The 21,474-nt window shown below is 33.1% G+C and overlaps 3 protein-coding genes and 1 pseudogene across 4 annotated transcripts; 2 read left to right on the top strand and 2 right to left on the bottom strand.

The window, feature by feature from the left end:
- The first annotated feature begins 1,511 nt into the window (after positions 1 to 1,511).
- Positions 1,512 to 2,961, top strand: LOC137829681 (putative galacturonosyltransferase-like 4). The gene is made up of 2 exons (XM_068636552.2): positions 1,512 to 2,025; positions 2,226 to 2,961. The coding sequence occupies exons 1-2, from the start codon at positions 1,545 to 1,547 to the stop codon at positions 2,792 to 2,794; spliced, it is 1,050 nt and encodes a 349-aa protein (XP_068492653.2). The 5' UTR covers positions 1,512 to 1,544; the 3' UTR covers positions 2,795 to 2,961.
- Positions 2,962 to 7,383: 4,422 nt separating this feature from the next.
- On the bottom strand, positions 7,384 to 9,755 carry LOC150025962 (zinc finger BED domain-containing protein RICESLEEPER 2-like; annotated as a pseudogene).
- A 2,154-nt stretch (positions 9,756 to 11,909) lies between these two features.
- LOC137829684 (uncharacterized) lies at positions 11,910 to 13,599 on the top strand. Its single transcript, XM_068636555.2, has one exon. The coding sequence runs from the start codon at positions 12,049 to 12,051 to the stop codon at positions 13,390 to 13,392; it is 1,344 nt and encodes a 447-aa protein (XP_068492656.2). The 5' UTR covers positions 11,910 to 12,048; the 3' UTR covers positions 13,393 to 13,599.
- A 678-nt stretch (positions 13,600 to 14,277) lies between these two features.
- On the bottom strand, positions 14,278 to 19,955 carry LOC137829683 (RNA demethylase ALKBH10B). Of its 2 annotated transcripts, none has more exons than XR_016523066.1 (7): positions 19,169 to 19,898; positions 17,362 to 17,492; positions 17,165 to 17,282; positions 16,722 to 16,823; positions 16,462 to 16,577; positions 16,088 to 16,358; positions 14,278 to 15,166 (listed from the first exon to the last, which is right to left on the bottom strand). XR_016523066.1 is itself a non-coding variant. In XM_068636554.2 (7 exons), exons 1-7 carry the CDS (start codon positions 19,584 to 19,586, stop codon positions 14,689 to 14,691), a joined length of 1,518 nt encoding a protein of 505 aa, XP_068492655.2. In that variant the 5' UTR covers positions 19,587 to 19,955; the 3' UTR covers positions 14,278 to 14,688. The 2 variants fall into 2 exon arrangements, 1 of the variants encoding a protein (XP_068492655.2); XM_068636554.2 differs by having other exon boundaries at positions 16,204 to 16,358; positions 19,169 to 19,955.
- Positions 19,956 to 21,474: the final 1,519 nt, after the last annotated feature.

Here is a 21,474-nt window from a genome sequence, read left to right on the forward strand (position 1 = left end):
AAAGACCTTCTCTAACAAATAATTGGAAAACACTAATCAATCATTTGATGAGACTAATGATTTTGAGTTGTATGTGAGTTACTAAATAGTAATGATATTCAAATTGGCATCATAAATATAATATAAACAATTATTTCTATATTAAATTTAACAAAATATCAAATGACAATCTCAAGATTGTTGAGTACATAAAACATGGACAATTATTCCTATTTTTCTCTTCACCTTTAATTACTACACGTGACTTTCACATATACTACTAACTTAACAACTTAATATTTTAATTATATTTATTTTATTTATTTATTTTAAAATATTATTATAAGGGATTGTTAAATGAATATTTTTTTATGGTGAAGCAATTTTTTAGTTTTGAAAAAATGTTATAATTATTTCTAATTGAAAACCCTTGTCCAGAAATCTTCAAGCACCACCAACTCACGCCAACTCAAGATCGATCAATGTTTAACGTTGCTAAATGTGTGTGCATCATCATATATTTTGGCTGGGGTAGAGGAAAATTCCCATGCAAAAAGTCACATACTTTTGTTTAATTGGTTTCCAACAACAACTATTTCTTTGCATAAAAATTGTTTGACACTGTATTCTAAAAAAACAATCAACTCTTTATAATATAATAATATTTTAAATTAAAAAATAAAACAAAAATATTAATTTATTGAATTGGTAAATTAGGGTTTTTAATCATCAACATCCTTATTTATTTTAACAAAAATTACTTTAGTACTTTTAAAAAATTATTAACACTTAACAACTTTAATAATATAATAATATATAAGATTTAAAATAAATAAAAAATGTTTTTATTTTTTATTGGTATCTTATTTTATCTTTTTAGTGATGTGAAAGTATAACCACTGCTTTAGTAAATATATCTTTTTGGTAGTGATGCATATTTAATGAGGAGAATTAAAAAGTAATTTACTTCTTACAAACTCTTCTCTCTCACATCTTTAACCTTAGACATGTTTTCATTCACTCATAGTTAATGACATTAGTTAGAAATTTATTTTAATTCTAATTTGATGACTAACACCAGTTAAAGTTCAAAATTCTAAAACATCAGTTTTAGTGCTTTCTTACAATGAACTAATAAAAACAATTAATTGATCCATTAATAATAATTTTAAAAGATCATAAATTCAATATATTTTTACAAGTTTGTTTAGTAAAGTATCAAGTCAAAGAGAACCAAAAATAGCAAAAAAATATGGTTCCTTCCAATAAAAGTGAAACATGTAAGGTATTAAAGAAAAACCATTTTGCACCATCATCCCACAAAAGAATGGTAAAGCATACAATATTTTGAGTACAAAGATTTAGGGACAGCACCAGCAACCAGCAACCACCAACCACCTTTGTCCTCCGAGGATTGTTCTCTTCTCTACAATCCCACCAAGCACCTTTGTCCCCCTCAACCATTCCTTCCAAGAGAAAAAACCTTGATAAACAACATGGCTCCAACACTTTCACCTCCTTTGCCACCTTGAGTTTCACAGCATAACATTAAAGGACAGGAGGAAATGGCTCTTGGGAATCCTTCACGTCTTCCCTACCCATTTCACCTCCTGTCTTTCCTACTCCTTCTCTCCCTACTCCGGCATGTCACCGCCACCAACATTCAACATGGAGTCGTGCGAAAACCGCTCCCCGACTTCCCCATCTTCCGAGAAGCCCCTGAATTCCGCAACGGAAACTCATGCAGCAAAGAGAGAATCCACATTTGCATGACGTTAGACTCAAACTACCTCAGAGGAACGATGGCCGCAGTCCTCTCCATTCTCCAGCACTCCTCGTGTCCAGAAAACGCTGAGTTCCATTTCCTCTCGGCAAGGTTCGAGCCCCAGGTGTTCACTACCATCAGGTCCACCTTCCCTTACCTCAAGTTCAACATTTACCGCTTCGAATCCAGTAGGGTGCGTGGCAAAATCTCCAAATCCATTCGCCAAGCCCTCGACCAGCCTCTCAACTACGCGCGAATATACCTCTCCGACATTCTCCCAGGTAGGGTTACTTTAGGTTCTTGTCTGCATAATAACTAACCACAACTGTGAGATTATTGCAAGTAAGATTAATTAGTCTAACCCAATTCATTCGTGTTTTTGTTATTTTGATCCTCTTAAAATGATTTATGAGAAGCTTATCATGAGATCGATGTTATGATCACATAATAATTTTGATATTATGACGAGCCTAACTTGCAGTGTACGTGAAACGGGTGATATACCTGGACTCTGATATCGTGGTTGTGGATGACATTGCAAAGCTGTGGGAGGTTGACTTGGAGGGGAAGGTGCTGGCGGCGCCGGAGTATTGCCAAGCGGATTTCATGGTTTATTTCACGGAGCTGTTCTGGAACGACAAGGAGCTGAATAGGACGTTCGAGGGAAGGAAGCCCTGCTATTTCAACACGGGGGTGATGGTGATGGACGTGGAGAAATGGAGGGAGGGGAAGTACAGGGAGAAGGTGGAGGCGTGGATGACGGTGCAGAAGCAGAAGAGGATCTACCACTTGGGGTCTTTGCCTCCTTTTCTGCTGGTTCTGGCTGGGAGGTTGAAGAGTGTGGACCACAGGTGGAACCAGCATGGGTTGGGAGGGGATAACCTTGAAGGGAAGTGCAGGAGTCTGCATCCTGGACCTATCAGTTTGCTGCATTGGAGTGGGAAGGGGAAGCCATGGTTGAGGTTGGACTCAAGAAGACCTTGCTCTGTTGATCATCTCTGGGCACCCTATGATCTCTATCATTCCAACACTCATGCTTTGGAGGATTGAACAAGATTAAGGTTGTTGGGGGAAAAGGAGGTGGTTAAAATTATCAGTTTTGGATCAGTTTTCATGCTAACATTAACAATGGCTTTTGAATATGCTCATATTAAAGCCATATAGTCATTTCTTTAGGTGAGGGAAGGGGGAGAAATTAAAACAGCAGGTAAAGTGCTAATAACAAAAGAAAAAAAAGTTTATTTTGACAACCAAACAGCATATCACATCACACACATTTGATAAGCAATTATAATCATATAATAATATGTTAAATTAAAAAATAAAATAAATATAATTAAAACAATAATTTATTACTTGTAGAGTCTATGTATTTTACCGTATGGGTATATATATTCCACTCTATTACGTTTATTGAAAATTAGATAAAAACTAAATATGTATCGTAATTATAACAAAAGAACAATTAATATTAATTAAAAATTAAAAATTAAAAAGATAAATAATTATAAATAAAAATCTTTCAAAACTTGACATTAAAAACCCCGATTATACCATTAATGTAATTATTACCATGCATTCAAATTGTTTTCTCGTGATATTTATTAGCTTCGGTCCAATATGATTTCACTTTTCCTAATTGTTGAATTTATTCATTTTTTCATTCATCTATCATTTAAATTTTTAAAATAACACTAATCACTCTTTTAAAAATATTTTGAAAAAGAAAATAAGATTATCTCTCATTTCTTTAATAAAGAATAATTTTGGGATAAATCTAAGAAAAGTTTATTGCTAACTAATTTAGAATATAAAAAAGTTAGCATCGGTAATTAATTTATAAAATATTTATAAATTTTTATTAATAATAAAATTACTTTAAATATTAATATTTTTAATTTATAAAATATTATTTAATTTAGTGAAAGGTAATATAATATTTTTTATCTTTAAATTAATTTATATTTAATTATGTTTAATGATTTTTTTTTAATGTTAGATACTCATAGTGTTATTATTCTAAACAATTTATTAGGAAATAGAGCTTTTACGTTCAATATGTTTAACATTTAATAGAAAATAATTAAAATTTATCATAAATGTATTAATTATAATAAAGAATATTAAATAATCGGTTAAAAAATCAATTTAACATGAAATTACATATTTCATTAAGAAGAAAATTATATTTTTTTTATTGTATCTCAGTTTTCATTATTTTCTTTTTATAGATATTAATCTATATGATAAAAATTAGATGAAGGATTAAATATGTTTTTTTTACTATAACGTGAAATTATCTCTATTCGAAATGTAACAAGAAAACTAATAAAATGTGTCGATGTTAACTTCTTTTGATGTGCTTTCAACATAAACTAATCAATTTTAACTTTTTTATATGTAATATATATTTTTTTATATAAAAAGGTTTAAAGTATTTAAAAATAGATTATAATTAATATCATTTTTTTATATTAAAAACATTATTTTATAATTATAATAAATATTATAATTAATATAAATATGAATAATCATACCACACATTTTTTTAAGTCTAAAAATAACTTTTTTTTAACTCGAAAAGAATTTTAGAAATTTGAGAAAACAAATTTGCACAATTACAAAAGACATACAAAAGTGAAATCAATTTTAATATTTAATATTTTTAATAGTATTTATTAAAATATTTAATGAAATAAATATTTGATAAAAATGGATCCAAATTTAAAATATGAAAAAATAGGTTGAGATTTCATCATATTTTAACCATTTTGATTTAGTTTTATTAATAATATTTTGCAATGGAATAAAAGAAAATGGCGGAGTATTTGAGAGGAACAATGTATCTCTCTCTCCCTAAAACCTTGAAACCTCTCTCTCTATCTCTCTCGTGCATTGTCCAAACCTAAGATCTCCAAAGATTGAAGGGTTATGAATGAAACATAACAACAAACCCAAAAAAAATACTATAAATATCGCAAGGATAGTTGACAAAACCCTCAACCTTTGGCGAACCCTAACTCTCGTCCATGGACAATCTCACAATTTCAAGCCCCACGAACTAATCAATCCCCTCTTCATGTCACCCCAAAATCCTAAGCCTCAAATTTCCACCAAATTATAACAAATCCACATCCCGTTTTGCAGAACCTCATTCCTACTTTATCTATCATGCTTTACCACTGCAAAATTTCAAACTTGGGTGCATTTCGGCTGTTGCACCAAGCACCGCAACTTCCTGGGGAAAAGATCCTTTGTGATCATAAGGTAATCCCTAATCAGATTCCCAACGACCATATTTTTGTTTCTGGTAATGACGTTGAAGAAATTAGTGTAAGAGTTTAGGGGGTTTTTGTTGTTAACAATGTAGTTATTATAAAAAAAAAAGAATTGAGATGAAAAAAAGAGAATAAGGAAGACAAATTATGTGAGAAAGAATATTTATTCTATTTTTGTTTCCTTACTTAAATCAAAACAAAGAGTCTGAATATATACCTCATTCTAGGTCTAGCTAAAGAGAGAGAATGTAAAACAAAATGCCAATAAAGGCTAGAATAAGAAAAGACAAAATAAAGGCTAGACATATGTACAAAGAGAAACAACTAAGAATTAGAAAACACAAAATTAATATTAGCTTCCTTCTAGAAGAAGCCTTGTATCGATATCCTTTGTTATCCCCGCAAGGTGTGGAGCAAATATTATGGGACCCAACCTTGGAATAAATACTCTTGAAAGATTGAGGATGTAAGGCTTTGGTATAAATATCATTCAATTTCTCTTTGGTAGAAATGGGAAGCAAATGTATGAGATCTTTCTTCAATTTTTCCCTAACAATGTGACATATATTTTTATGTGTTTCGTACGCTCGTGACACACTGGATTTGTTGCAATGTATCTTGGTCATTGCCCTTGCCCTGTATTAAGCTTCACAAGACCTCTTTGATATTGTTTCCTGGTTCTTTGATTTCCAAGATATAAGGAAATTCTCAAGATACACACTAAAACCATTCACTAGTTGTCTTGAAAGGAACGCTTTCAGAAGAAGATAATTTTGTATGATTATCAATTGGAGTAAGTGCAGGTTTGCAGGCTAAAAAACCTGCATCTATAACAATTCCAATGCATATTTCCTTCAATTCATCATTATTCCTTTCTTACTTCTTGCTATTTCAAGGCTTGTTTGATTCGCTCCATCACCTCTTTATCATTTTCTGCCAATATTATATCATCCACATATACCAATAATGTTGTAAAAGATTCTTTAGAAGAACATATTCTTTTGTCCCCTTTTTAAAACCAATAAAAACACATTTTGATGCCCTTAGATCAAATTTTCTTTTGTTTCTTGGCAAAGTGCTAGCATAGCATAAAGATCCAAACACCTTTAATCCATTAAAATATGTTGCAGTTTTGTAAAGCATTTCACGAGAAGAAGAATAATTTAAAATAGGTGTTGGAAGCATGTTTATAATATGTGCATAATGTATCACAAAATATGACCAATTAATTTTGGGTAGATGAGATTGTATCATGAGAGCTCTTGCTACATTTAATATATGACCATGTTTTCTTTCAACTATGCTATTTTGGTGTGGAGTATTGACACATGATGTTTGATGCACTATTCCTTTGTTGAAAAATAAATTAATCATGAAAAATTAAGTCCCATTATCACTTCTTGTTATTTTTATTGTTGTCTAAAATTGTGTTTGAACAAAAACAACAAAAAATTTCAAAGTCTTTAGAACTTCAAATTTTTGTTTTAAAAGAAAAATCCACGTATACCTTGAATAGTCATTAATTATTGTCAAGAAATATTTATGACCATGAATTTGTGGTATTGAGTATGGACCCCATACAAATACATGAATCAATTCAAAACATTTTTTAGATTTAAATGTACTAATAGGAAATTAAAGTCTTTTTTATTTGCAAAATGACAAACATCACAAACAATATATTTGTTATATTTAACGAAAGAAAATTTAGTCATGATAACATCAATACATTTGTTTGAAACATGTCCTAATTGAAAATGACCATAGGGTTTCTAGATCACTAGCATTGACATTAACAATATTGATGGTATGTGCATATTTGATGGGTTTTATTTGAAGTTTTTGATAGGATGAGATTCTTAGTATATAAAGTTTATCTTGCATCTTAGTTGAACCAATTTCTTTCAAGAAGTTCTTGTCTTGAATATGACAACCATTAAAGTCAAAGGTAAGAACAAAAGATAAATTATCAATCAATTTTGCTACTGAAAGAAGATTAAAAGTGAAACAAGGTATATATAGAACATTGTCTATGACATGATTTTGATTGAGAAAAGTAGTTCCAAAATAGTTGGCAATGACTTGATTTCCATTTGGTAATTTGACATAAATAAATTAATTTGATTATATGAAGTAAAATGAGTTAAGGATGAACAAATGTAGGGGTGGCAAAGCATGCTGACCCGCCCCGCTTTGGCCCGCGAGCCAGTTTTCATGACCCGCCTCGTGTGCGGGCTGACCCGCATAACTTTTACAAATAAAATATTATATATAGATGTAATATGAAATTATGAATTAATCAAACCTGCGGTGTACTAGAAAGTATGACAAACCAATACACCTCACAAATTTTGAAATTGATTATACAAGGTGGCCAAAAAACAAGTACACATCATCAATAGTTACAAAAGATTTGATGAATTCAAAAACAACACTGAATAAATAAGCAACTGATATCAATTAACAATCAAGAGCAGTTATCACATCAAACACTTGTTATGCAGTTACTATTATGTCATCTTCTTCCACTTCAAGAACATTAGATGCAACCTTAGAAGAGCTTTCATCTTCTACTTTTTGATAATTATAATATTTCCATCATTTGCATACATTTGAACAATGACAATGAAAGAATGAATTTACCCTAAAAAAATCCTTGCTTCCAAAAATAATACAATAACAATAGAATTGGTTAAAATAAATAAATTACCTTCAGAAAATCCATGTTTCCAACTAGAAGTACAAATAATTGCTTCCACATTTTCAGGCAAAAGAGAATTCCTATACTTGTTAAGAATTCGAGAACCAATGCTAAATGCAGATTCTGATGCAACTGTGGTTATAGGAATACTCAACAAATCTCTAGCCATTAAAGCAAGATCTGAAAAATGTTGACTATTATTTTTCCACCACTCTAACACATCCATGTGCTCCAAAAAATCAAAATCCAAAGTTGGCTCATTCAAATAAGTGTCAAATTGTGTTTTTCCACTTTGATTAGATACTTGAAGCTTGTGCATTTTTAATTCCTATTATAGATGTAATAAGTTAGTAACATGGGGCAAGTACAACAAAAACTAAAAAATAAACTGAAGTACATTCAAGTAAACAACTTACATAAAAAAGACTTGGTTTAGAAATAGATGGGAATGAAGATTGTCCTTGCTTACGCTTTAGATTATTTGATGTTGTTGCTCTCAAACCTTTGCTATAATATTCGGCAAAAAGTTTGTATAATTTTTTATTGATGTTTTCCAATTTCAACTCCCAAGTCAATGAATCAATTTTTTTCAAAGCAAAAACTCAATGTTTCTAACTTCATCCTTGGGTCTAAATTTGCACCAAATGCAAGTACAACACTATATTCATCCCAATATTTTTGAAATTTGACTATCATCGATTCAACCATATTCTTAATTAGTGCATCTTCATTTTTCACATTTTCTATCAACAAGCTTTGAATTTTCCAAACTTGTAAAAAATACAAGTTGGAAGTTGGATAACTTGTAGCAGAAATCAAGGTAGTGATATCATAAAAGGGTAACAAGAACTTAGAAATTTTGTCTGCTCTCTCCCAATTTTCCTCTGAAGGGCAATATTTATAAGATTCATTAACCAAGTGCAAGCTTCCAAAAACACGTTGATATTTAAGAGCACTTTTAAGCATCAAGTAAGTTGAGTTCCACCTTGTAGGGACATCAAGACACAAACCACATGATGCATCAATATCACTAAACTTTTCCATGTATTGTTTGAATTTCACCATTCTACTCTCTGAACCCCTCACATATTTGATGTTATTTCTAATTTGGTTCAAAGCCCCACCAAGCACCTTTAATCCTTCTTGAACAATTAAATTTAATGCACAACAACGAACATGAAAGAATTCACCACCACATATCAAACCGTTTTGTAAAAGAAGTTGGCTTCTTAGAGTATTTTGGAGAACTCATTAGTAGAAGCATTATCCAAAGTGATAGAAAATATTTTTTTCTCTAATCCCCAATCTTGTAAAAATTCATAAATTTTCTTAGACAACTCAAAACCTGTATGGGGGGCGGCATATGACAAAAGTTGAGTAGCTTGCTATTTAACTTCCAATTTAGGTCAACAAAATGAGTAGTCAATGATATGAAACCTTCAGTATTAATAGATGTCCATAAATCAGAAGTTAAGCATATCCTACTAGGAATAGAAACAAGCAATTCCTTAAGCACTGTCTTTTCTTTGATATACATTCTCCCAATATCAGCCTTAACAGTGTTTCTATAAATCATAATTGCATCAGGACACAAGTAGCTTATCCAAGTCCTAAGTTCGGGATACTCAACAAATTTATAAGGCAAATTATGTCTAATAATTAGATTAGACAACAATTCACGATGTACAACTTGATCTATCTTTTTTCCTTTCAACTTTCCTTGCATATCTAAAATCATTTGACCCACATCTTCAGTTTTTCTTTTATCACATTTCATAATATGACGATTTAAATGAGAAGTGCCATATTTTCTTCCACCGGTTAGATATATTCTATTGCAACTATTGCACCTTGCCCTTTCTTTTCCATCTTTATCCACACCAATCTTAGTAAAGTACTTCCAACAATCAGAGGTGGTAGTCTTATCCCTTTTCTTTTTGTCACCTTCAATAGTTTCGGATTGGTTTTCAAAATCATCTTTCTCAATTTCATTTTCACATTCGGGAATATTAATATCCTCTTCTTCAGCCATTCCAATTTCAAAATTAAGATCCTGATTAATTAATAGCATAAACATAAGAACCTATATAAACATAATCATAGATACAAAGAGATAAATGCAACATAACCAGCATGATGTAGAATATAAAAATTACCCCAAATCAGAAAGCTGTCAACTACAAAGCCAATACTATAACAGATACAAACAAGTTGTTGCTCCACAAATCTTGAATTACTAAAATCCTAAAACTGTAGAAAAAGGTAATGGAAAAAAATTAATTCTCATGAGTAAAAATGGCAGTTGCAAATGGTGGAAGGTTAAGGAGGAAGGGATAGAACCTGGAGGAAGACGGTGGTGGAGGGCGACGGTCGCAGATGGTGGTGTTGGCAGTGGAGGACGACGGAAAGGTGTTCGTGGAGGAAGAATGGCACGACGGCAGATGTTGCTCGCCGTCGCAGTCGCAGATGTCGCTCACAGTCCCAGTCGCATATGCGTTTGTATTTTAGGGTTTCAAATTGAATGTAAATTTGGGAGAAAAAAAAGGGCATCAACAGCACATGCACAACACACATCAGAATTTAGTGAGCAGTGGGTTGACAAGTCAACCCGCCCTGCCTCGTCGTAAGTGGGTTAGCGAGTCAGAAAAGGGAACCTGCCCTGCGTTTTTTGGTGCGAGCTGCGGGTCGGCTCGTGCGACCCGCCCCGTTTTGTCACCCCTAAACAAATGTGGTTAATAACACCACTATCAAGAATCCAAGAACTAAAGGAAGAAAGAAATGTATTACTAGTTTGTGTTGTCATGTTGGAAGGAATAATAAAGACTTGATTAAAAACATTGCCACTGAATTTGGACTATTGTAAAAGAGATAACAATATTTGATATTGCTGAGGAGTAAAACCAATTTTCTAAGATTGCACTTTTGTCTTTAAGCCTTCATGATTTTGCTCATGATTATTAGAGTCTTGTTTGAAAGAAGAAATCATGATAAGGAGAACGAAATTTGTAAGGGATCAACAACTTCACCCATGGGTCAATGTAGCAATCAAAACTCGTATACCATATTGAGAATTGAACTTTAAGTCCAACTCAACCTTATAAAACCGACTTATAAGGTGAGTTTTGCACCCATTTATATAATATGAAAATTTCTAATCTATAGTCGATGTCAGATTTTTAACCGTAGTTGAAGTTAAAAAACCAAACTCTAAGCTTTTGGGTGAATACGTTTTGTTGAATAAGTTAGAGAGTTAGGTTGACTAATACAAGAGATATATTGAGCATTTGGTTTAACCATATGTTTACTATTTATGAAGATTCTCTTAGAGATCTCGAGAGTGTTTGTTGATGAAGAATTTATTTTAATAATAAGCAAAGTTTGAATGTTAAGAATATGGTTAAGGAGATGAAAATGGAAAGTGGAAACAAAGTTGTGTCGTGTATTTTTCAAAAAAATTTATTTAAAAAATAAAGTTTAAAAAATTGATTTTAGTTACTTTATTTCCATGCTAACATGTAACGTAAATGTTATAATATTATTATATATTATATGATGAAAATTTATTTGACACGTAATTCAATAGTTCTTTATTATATTCACATAATTTAAAATTTTAAGAAAAAATAAAAATCAATTTTATATTATAGTATAATAAAAAAATATATTTAAGTCTTAAATAAATTATTCTCTCCATTTGTTAGTTAATTTATTTTTCTTACATTTAACGTAAAACAAAACGGTTTCTACTGCCACTCAAATGCTTCCTTCTCCTTTCATCTTCTTCCCTTACCTAAAAGGGTATGATATGTTGAAAAGTAATTGTGGGATTTTCTCTTCTCTCAAATATATTCTCATGAATTTTTATTATAAAAAAAATATTTATCACAGATTATCAAGTAATAATTGTCAAGATATAATATTTTCTACATAGAATCGAAACAATGTACAAAAGCACCTTTTGCAAATGGAATCTATTTTGAAAATGTCATAGAATATAGAAATTAAAAACAAATCAATAAAAATCTGCACTATTTTTGAATTAACTTTTATAAACATAAATTTGATAAAAAAAATGAATTTAATATAATATATCTTATATTTCAATATCCATAGTTGAAAACTAAGCTGATAACACACAATCTATTAGGATATTATTAATCAAATAAATAAAGAAATAATGAATATTAGAATTGCATGTTGGTTTGTTCTTCTAGATCTTAGAAGTGTAAAACAATACATAAGCTTCGAACGCACTTTTTTCAAACTAGAATGATAAATTAGTTATACTTGTGTTTCTTACTTACTGATCACTCCATCATCACCGCATGAATTTCTTCAAGTCCGTTTTCCTTGAGGACGAGGATCCACCGCGACCTCAATCTGGATCGAGTAATGAGCCGCCAGACCAGGACCCGGATCCCGACTCCCCGCCCCGATCGACCACCGCCAATTCCGGGGGCGGTGTCAGCGACGGTTGGAATTTCGTCGGCGGCTTCATGAAAACCCTAACATCCAAATCGGAATCTATAATCGAGACCTACCGTCGCGATCTGCAGGAATTCAGCACCGGTTTGAAGAAGGAAATTGAGGTGGCGCAGGGCTCTCTCGGGACCGTGGGTCACGTCATTGACGAGTTCGGAAACACCGTCGTCAAAGGAACGGCTCAGATCATATCTCAAGGTAAGGACGCCATCCTCGCTGTCGATCTCGATTCTGATTCTGATAATAATAGCGCAAATAGGAAGAGCCTGGATTTGATGCGGTATAGTAGATTCGACGCTCAGGTTCGTGCGATTCAGGGTGACGTTAGCACTTACTCCGAGGAGCCTGAGGATTTGAGTGAGTTCAATGAATGGAAATTAGGGTTTTTGTTGGAGGGGAAAAGTGATGAAATGGAGGGGCTTTTCAGAGAGAACGATAATATGGAGAGTGTTTACAAAAGAATTGTTCCGAGCAGTGTGGATCACGAAACTTTCTGGTATAGGTATTACTATAAGGTTTATAAGCTCAAGAAAGCTGAAGACGTTAGGGCTAGGATTGTAAGTGGAATTTCTGGGGAAGATGAGGATTTGAGTTGGGAAGTTGAAGATGATAATGATGATGAGGATAGAGGTGGCGCTAAATCTGTGGTTATGAATAAAGAGGTTGGTGGGGACAGTGTGGATACCCAGTTACGTGTTGGCTCCGATGAAGGGGGAACGAAGAAATTGGATGTGGAAGAAGAGTCTAAAGTAGAAAAGAGAGAGAATTTGTTGCAAAGTGAGGAAGTTGGCAGCAAGATAGATAAGTTTGAGGAACCACATATTGTGAAATCAGAAATTGTTGGTGAGATGGGTGGTGTTGATGAGGCGTCAAAAGTGGATGTTGGTGTGAGCAAGAATGATTCTGCAGCTGAAATTGTTGAGAAGGTGAAGGAAAGGGAGGGTGGTGATGAGAAATCTTCCAGTAATGAGGTTGAAATTAAGCACTCGGAAAATGAGGAGGGGGACGATGAGGACCTTGGGTGGGATGATATTGAGGATCTTAGCAGTATTGATGCGAAGGAAACATCGCATAGTGGTGGCACAAACAAAGTTGATTTGCGGAAAAGACTTAGTGCTGCCGAAGAAGAGGAAGACTTGAGTTGGGGCATTGAAGATGATGACGATGATGAGCCTGCCAAGGTTTGAAATGTTTGATGCAATGGAAGTGTATGGTGTAAGTGTCATTTTCACATAAAGAAATTTGTCAGTGATATTATTATACGTTTTAGAAGCCGGGATGGAGGTTGTATTGTTATCTGTTTTATCCCTGAAACGCATGAATTGTAACTGTTTCTTTCTTTGTTCGTTTCTTATTTTGGTTATTCATCAATATATGGTGACCATTGTCAGCAAGACACAATTCCTATCCCATTTTTAAGTCTGCCTCTGCCTTTTATTTGACAACTTATGAATCAGTACTAATTATAGCATGACCTATATTCTTTTATGAAATTGGGTTATGATCACTTTATCTCGAAACATGAGTAATAATCAAATCAAAAGGAAGAGACCACTAAAATCAAATTAGAAAAAACAGACATAGAGTACATCTCACAGGCACTCCTAAACCAAAAGTCCTGTCATGTATTTTTCAAATTGGACTGCCATATGGCATGACGAGCATTCAAAATGTTGTTCACAGTTTCATGTATTAAACACGGGATTTCATAAATTTTAGCTAATAACAGTCAGTCAACAATTCACATTAGTATGAATTATATTACAGCACAGGAAAAGGCAGTAAGGCACAAGCTGCCTACCAATAACAGGGATATCCTGGAAATGAGAAATGGAACCTTAGTCTATTATTGTAGAATTTCAACTTCTGTACAAAAGGTGATAAGGTTATAAAGAGTGTTGCATGAATAATATAAATCATGGAAAATGTTCGGTTGAAAATGTGTCAAGGGTCTACTTAAAAGACCAGATGTAGTCTACTTAAAAGACCAGAGGTAGCTACTTGTCTAACAGATAAAAGAAATTTACATTCCACAAAAAACAACAAGTAGATAATCTTTTAACTAAGCATGCTGGAGGCAAATTGATTTTTCTCAAAAGATAATTAACTTAGAATATCATTCTTACAAAATGCTACCGTCAGATAGTCTACTAAAGCTCTTGCCCGGATTGGCTGACATGGAAAAACCAGATATAATTCACACTCTTCAAATTTAAAAGGCTTAAGTACTCTACTAAAGCTCTTGTCCTGATTGTCTGACATGGAAAAACCGTTTTGAACATCACTAGATTCTAATATATCCAAAGGGAAAAGAGTGAACAAAATGAACCAAACTGCTCCTGCAGCACCTGGGGTGGGGCGTGTTTGTACAACAACATAAAATGCTCCATATTGTTGAGCAAATAGCTGAGCTGAGTCGTGAAGCCTCCTTTCTTGATTCACATTTCTTCAAACCCAAAGCTGCTTCAGAATTAAACTTATCATTATCCTTCAACACAAATGTTTGGTTTGGAAGTGGACTCTCCCACTTGTGATTCAACTGGGGAAGGTAATGTGAGAAGCCTCCCTTTTTGGGCACGTGGGGGAAGATGCTTGGCATGTTTTCTAGATGGCACATTCCATGGCAAAAACACCCCAGTTCCACCACCAGCAAGTTTGCGGGAGTTCAATGCCACATGACGCATGGGAGTTAGCATCACCATTGGACCGCGAAGCACTCCCCATTTTGGCATCATGTTCATACCCTCGTAGCTACTTATAGCACCATTTGACAAAGCATATGGACTAGCAAAGCTAGGTTGCCACAGAGTCATCGCATTTGCCATGGCAGGAGTTGGTGACTGGCATTGATTGGAATCTGGCCTCACTCTGAAGAAGGCGATGCTGACCCTTCTGTTAGGGGATGGGCACATTACATGTCTTGCCATGTCAGCACTGTTTCCTCTCATCACTAAAAGTGATCTGCAAAATGCAAGGTGTTTAGTCCAAGTTATTGCATATTGTTACTCAGTTTAAAAGACATTATCGTGTATGATAAGCTCAACCTCCTTGCACAAGACAAGGACAACATTCTACAATTTTTTGAACATAAAACAAAGAAAAATGAAAAAGTACTTTTACTAGTGACATTCTAATAATAATAATAATAATAATAAAACAAAGAGGTTGAAGTCTTTCCTCGGTGTAAATCCTATCAGCAAATGTTGATGCAGCTAATTGGAAGATGGAATCAAATACTAAAACAATAACAAAAGTCTTATGTTGTTGGTGAGGCATGAAACTGAATTCTAAGAATGGTATGAATCCTTTGACTAACTGCCAAATGTTACAATCATACCTCATTTCCAAAAAAAAATCAGCTGCTAATCAGACATTTAGCAATTAAAAGTCGATGATGCTTAAACTTAGAACATGAGACTATTTTGCTATCGTAGATACAATATACTGCTTAAATGCAAAACCTTAATACACATATACTTACTCCACGAGTGACATAAAGGAATGTATACTAGGTTTTAGTTCAATCACAATCTAACAATAATTGATATTTCTAGGATACAAACAATCTATTTTTGTCCTTACCTTTATTGTCTGAAAGTTTGTTTGTCACTCAAGAAAAGAAATGAAGAGCTGATAATGTTCTGGTATGTGCGTAGATGTGCAACCTAATAAGATTAGTTTTAGAGGCTCCTGTTTTAGTTATACCTCGTACTATACCTATATATGTATATGTATTGGTACATCTTGTATCTTTTTAATATATTATTTTCTTGCCAACAAAAAGAAAAGAAAAGCAAAGATGCAATCTAACCCAATTATGAGTATGCTATACATATACAGTTGCATCCTCTAAAAAATTGACACTTCACCTTTTTCACTTACATTCTGTCCTATAAATGTTGAAGGTACTTCTTCCATTGTATCCAGCATTGTGACTAGAATCTTAATTAATAAATGGAAGATAGGACTGCAAAGAGTATAAGTTCTTTAATATGTACCCCTGCTTCAATGAGAGCATGAGAGGTCCCTTGTAGTTTCCATCATTTTCACTCATAAGTATACGTCCAAAAGCCATAGTTGATTCTGAGAGAAGAAGAGTGGACACAGGTTGATCCAGATGTGGTGGTTTGAGGAATGGTTGTGAAAACTCCCCCTAAAAATTATGCAATTACATAGATATTTCTAAAAGGGTTATTCCACTGTTCACTGTTATTATAGTAGAACTTAGAGAAGCGGGGAAAGTATGCAATGTCTACCTCTTCAAAAAAGTTGATGATACAACCATTTGGTCTTTTATACTCGGGAAGTAATTGCCACTGAATGAGGTGATCAATGACACCTTGAAGAAGAGCAGGAATTGGCTCTATATTGCCTTTAAACAAAAATTAGAAAATGTAAAACATAATTAAAAGAGAATCACTAAATTCATTTATGAAATATCAGAAATCAAAAGAACAAAATTGATTTGGTAAAGTAGAACAGTTATAAATAATCACTATTTCTTTAATAATCTTACTCTTTACATCTTCCTTTATCTGTCCAAATATTGGAACACCCAGCTGAATCAGCTCTCTCTTATTCCCCTTCATCTGCTTGTTGAATAATATAAAAGTTTCACCTATATGCATACATGGAGAATCAGTTAGTATTTTTAAGAATGAAGACAAAAAAAATAGCTTGCATTAGACATTATATATGTTTAATGTTATGCTATTGAAGACAAAAAAAAAAAACAAGAAAGAAGATACGATACATAGTCACGACAAAATGTCACAAGAGACAAACAATCCTTAACCTAAAAATTTGTCATGATTTATGACAAAAAGAGAATAGCAAAATGTCACAAGAGACAAGTTAGGATTGTCAAAACAAAGTTAACCTAAAAAATTGTCATAATTTATGACAAAAAGAGAATAGACAAGAATACACACGGACACTCAGAGATCAATGTCAGTTTACCAGATAGTTCTCCATTCTGGCCAGCAACATGGATCTCATTTACAAAGTCTGTCAGCTTGCACAGTTCTGAATCTGTGAAAATGTATTCATATAACTTCAATCCTTTTACTACATTCACCTGCAATATCAATCAGTTCGTAATCAGCTTCTTTTTAATTAAACGAAAGTGTTTTAAGTTTGTGACATAAAGAACTTGCCATATGTCCCTTGACAGACTCTTTTGCTGTAAAACCTTTAGTCAACTTAAACTGTGAAGAACGTCCTTCACAGTCTTCATGATTGGAACATATATTAACGTTCATGGGATTAGCCTGCATTTCTTGAGATCCTGTACATGAAACCAAAAACAAAATTCCATGCAAATTTCAATATTCAGAAAATGACAAAATTGTTTCCATCCTAAGCATTAATACAATTGACACTACTGAATACACAGGCCACATTTTCCCAGATAACTTAAATGAATGATCAAATCTTTGATTACACGCCCTTCTACTATTGTCGTCTTTTTATTATTATGATTTAGTCAACTCTTATCATGGTTAAAAACATTATGAGTCCGTGACCTTACCATTGAACAAATATCACCGAGATTTCACAAAGCAACACCTGTCAAGAAACATTTGTCGTCTTCTAACAAATTTGCTATTCGTTGGCATCCACCACCGATATTAGTCCACTAGCACATTTCGTATATCGTGCCAAAAAGAGGTCACTGCAAGCATTAATAACGTCTATTTTCTAAATAAATACAACCCACCAACTCAACATATTCTCTCTTTTCTTAGCTCAAGCAATTGCAGCTGCTTTTCTTTTCTTCAACCAAACTTTGTATAGTAGGATGTTTTACCAATATGTTTATTTATTTTCTACTGATATTTCAAATAATGTACATAACTCATTGTTTAGAATTATTATCAGACATAACTCATTGCATGTTTGGTAATATGTATACATAAGTCATGCAACTTAATCATACATCAAGCCCACAAGCCCTGGACCAAGAAGCACACAAGTTAAGGTTGACGCGCAAACTAGGACAGATCAAAACTCAAATACGCCAAGCCCATGCCCATATCCCATACCCGCCGACACAGAAGAGTGACGTCAAAGACGCCATCATGATGATGGTCCCTCTGTCTGTAATAAAAATCATTGCACACAGTTCTAGATCTGTGCTTTCAATTCCAACCTTAAACCAAGTGTGCCATTTAATAGTATTTGTCACTCCCAAACTAACAGTCACACCCAACCCTTTCTCATGACTCCTGACTCTCAAAACTCTAAACCATCCCATTTAAGTAATACCGAAATTATCAACTACATGCTCTGCCTGGCTAACTGCTTTCCTTTACTTTATAACATTCTCCCTGTTCTTTTTTTATCCAAAAAAAGATTTAATAGTACAAAACAAAATCTTAACCTATGATTTTCCTTGTTTCAAAATTAAGCAGGTAAGTGTTAAACCTACTATTGGGCAACAGAAATTTACTATCACAAAATGAAACAGTAAAACAAATTTCCACATAGGATTTGTTGATGCATACTATACCATCTGACCAAAGATACAATTTCAAACCATAAAAAAAGAAAAAAAATAGTTCTTTTTTCAAGAGAAACATATAAAGTTTCATGCTTTATTTAAGTCTAATAGACCCAGATAAAACTTTTCAATTTTCTTTCTGTAATTAATAAATGATCCTCAGAACTTTTCAATTTACCATCAGCTATTAACATGTGATCCCAAAACTTTTTAATTTTTCATCAGTGATTAATAAATAATAGTCCAAAAGCTTCTTTTAATTTTTTCCAGGTTCTGAAAGTTCCGCCCTTTGATTTTGAATGAAAGGAAAGTACGGAATCCGTGAAAAAGTTGGAAAAACACGACCCACTGTACACCGTGTGATGTTGATAAATTGAATTAAGTTCCATTAATTTAGAATGCATGGAATTAAAAAGAAAAGAAAAACTAGAAAAAAAAGTTTAATTATTTAATTTATTTACCCGAATCAGTAATCTCGCTCTGTGGTGATTCATACTCGTGTTCATCAGCTGCATCATTTCCGACTACACTCTCCGGCGACGTAGTTTTCTCGTTGGATTTGTCCTCCGCGGCAGCGTTGTGGTTTCTGTCCGACTGTCTTTGGAGCTCGAGGGTGACATCCGCGATGGAGTGGTACTTCTGCATCTGGAGGACAGGGATCCAGTTGAGCCTACGGCGGTGGATGGCTGCGAAGACGGCATCGTAGTCATGGGCGGAGGTGGCTAGGTGAGCGCAGAGGGCGTCGATGATGGCGTTGGCCGCAGCGAACTCGCCGCGGAACCATGCGAGTATGGCATCCTTGGCGAATGAGTCGGAGACGAGCATTGGGGGAGGAACCATGGTGGGTCGATCGGAGGGTGCGGTTGGGCCTGTCGCCATGGAATTTTGAGTCGCACAGTTATAGGAGCCAATGGTGCTGTGTTGGACCCAAATAGAAGGAAAGGAAAAAAAGGTTGAAGAAGATGAAGAAGAAGAAGATGATGAAGAAGAAGAAGGTATGATGAAGGGGTTTATGAATATGTATTTTTATGTGAATGTGAGTGACCTTATATACTCATATTTATATACTCATATTCTTATGTATGAATGCATGTATGTGTAGTTATGTTATGAATCTCTCAACCCAACCCAAGCTCCCACAGGTTCCTTCTGCAATTAACGTGGCACCCTCTCATACCATTTCACGTGCCTACTATCCTAATACAACAAAATTTAATCATATACATCTCAATTCCTTTCTCACAATTCAAATATACCCAATTAAGGACTACAACTTTTATATTATTTTCAAAATTCAATAAAATATTAATTACATGTAAACTATACACATTTTATTTTTTATATTCTTAAAATAAACCACGCGCTTTAACTATACTAAATTATCAAATACACACTTTAACCATTAATATCAAATACCGCTACATGTGATTCTACTAACTCAGGTAAATGCTTTCTGCATTTATAACATGTGTCAATATCAAATAGATGTTTATAATTATTAAAGAATTTGAAATGTATTTAATGCGCATTAAATTTACTCTTCATAATAGGATCCAATTGTTTATGAAAAAGATTAGTGTAATATCATTACTTTTTGCATAGTTAACAAATCTTAATGTGGGTACTTTCAGTTACAATTTTTTTGCAAGTTGATTGTGATGAGAATAATATTTGTTTAGTTTTTGTGGGCTTTAGCAACTATGGCTAATTTGATAATAACATATGGTAAAGTTTTTTGTTTGAATGGTTGGAGTGGCTAAAGTCTGAATCACGTATGAACTTTTTGAAAAATAATATATTAGTGAAAGCTTCTTTTGTTATTATTTATTTTGTGGCAAAAGTTTGTACGAAGCATGCTAAGAGATATAAAAAAAACTGGTAGTTGGTCTTGGTCATGCTCCTTATATAACCAAAAACAATTGGTTAGTTGGTTTCCATTACTTGAAGAAGCGAAAGAGAAATTATTGTTTTTCTACCATTAATTATTGTTTTATGTCATTCTCAATGTTGGTAAATTTAGCATTTCCTGATTGTGAATAAAAGAGATTCAGGAACATTAATTAAACTCTGGAACATGGTTCTGGGGTGCCTCATTTCACTCTATCTGTTCTGAACCTAACTAACTATAAATATGAGTGTCAAATTTCAACCGTCCTTTTCTTTCTCTGTTAAATCAAAACCTGATTAGGCTGCAAGTAAACATGTAAAACTAGGATTTCAACTTTCTCAAACACATTTCTTAGGTCATATTCTTTCTAAAATCAACCTTTTGTAGGTTAAAATTACATTTCAGAATGTAAAATAAATGCATTATGAAATGAATTTTACTGTTATTTCTCTCTGTATTTTATGTATTTATTAAGTCATATATCATTCATTTCAACATAGGTTTTCAAAAAGTCTATTTAAAAATCAACGAAAAGTGTGGATGTGTTAATACTTTTAAAACACATTATTCGCACAGTTTTGGAATTTTGAAGCACGTTTAGATAGATTTCTTCGTAATTATTTATCAAGAAAACTAATTGGAATAATTTTTTTAAAGGTTAAAATTATAGTTTTGCTTATATGGTGACATTAAAATTTAAAGAAATTATACGGAAAATTCTACACGTTAGTTTATATATAAATTAATTATAATAAAAAATATTTTTTTATTCTTATAAACGTGTTTATAGACACCTTTGTCGAAATATTGTATAAAGTGTGGAAACAACACTTTGACTGCACTGGCATTGTTACTATTTATTTATTTATTACATATATT

The sequence above is a fragment of the Phaseolus vulgaris genome, chromosome 7 (genome assembly GCF_051622355.1).
Source record: "Phaseolus vulgaris cultivar YP4 chromosome 7, ASM5162235v1, whole genome shotgun sequence".
In the NCBI taxonomy this organism is placed as follows: Eukaryota; Viridiplantae; Streptophyta; class Magnoliopsida; order Fabales; family Fabaceae; genus Phaseolus; species Phaseolus vulgaris.

Bases quoted from the DNA above. Each gene is read 5' to 3' on its own strand.
- LOC137829683 (XM_068636554.2), bottom strand. From the start codon at position 19,586: ATGGCGACAGGCCCAACCGCACCCTCCGATCGACCCACCATGGTTCCT. The intron at 17,283-17,361 runs GCAAGTTCTTTA...TTGATATTGCAG, and splicing joins AGTCTGTCAAGGGACATATG to GTGAATGTAGTAAAAGGATT. The intron at 16,824-17,164 runs GTAAACTGACAT...GTATGCATATAG, and splicing joins CCAGAATGGAGAACTATCTG to GTGAAACTTTTATATTATTC.
- LOC137829681 (XM_068636552.2), top strand. From the start codon at position 1,545: ATGGCTCTTGGGAATCCTTCACGTCTTCCCTACCCATTTCACCTCCTG. The intron at 2,026-2,225 runs GTAGGGTTACTT...CCTAACTTGCAG, and splicing joins CCTCTCCGACATTCTCCCAG to TGTACGTGAAACGGGTGATA.
- LOC137829684 (XM_068636555.2), top strand. From the start codon at position 12,049: ATGAATTTCTTCAAGTCCGTTTTCCTTGAGGACGAGGATCCACCGCGA.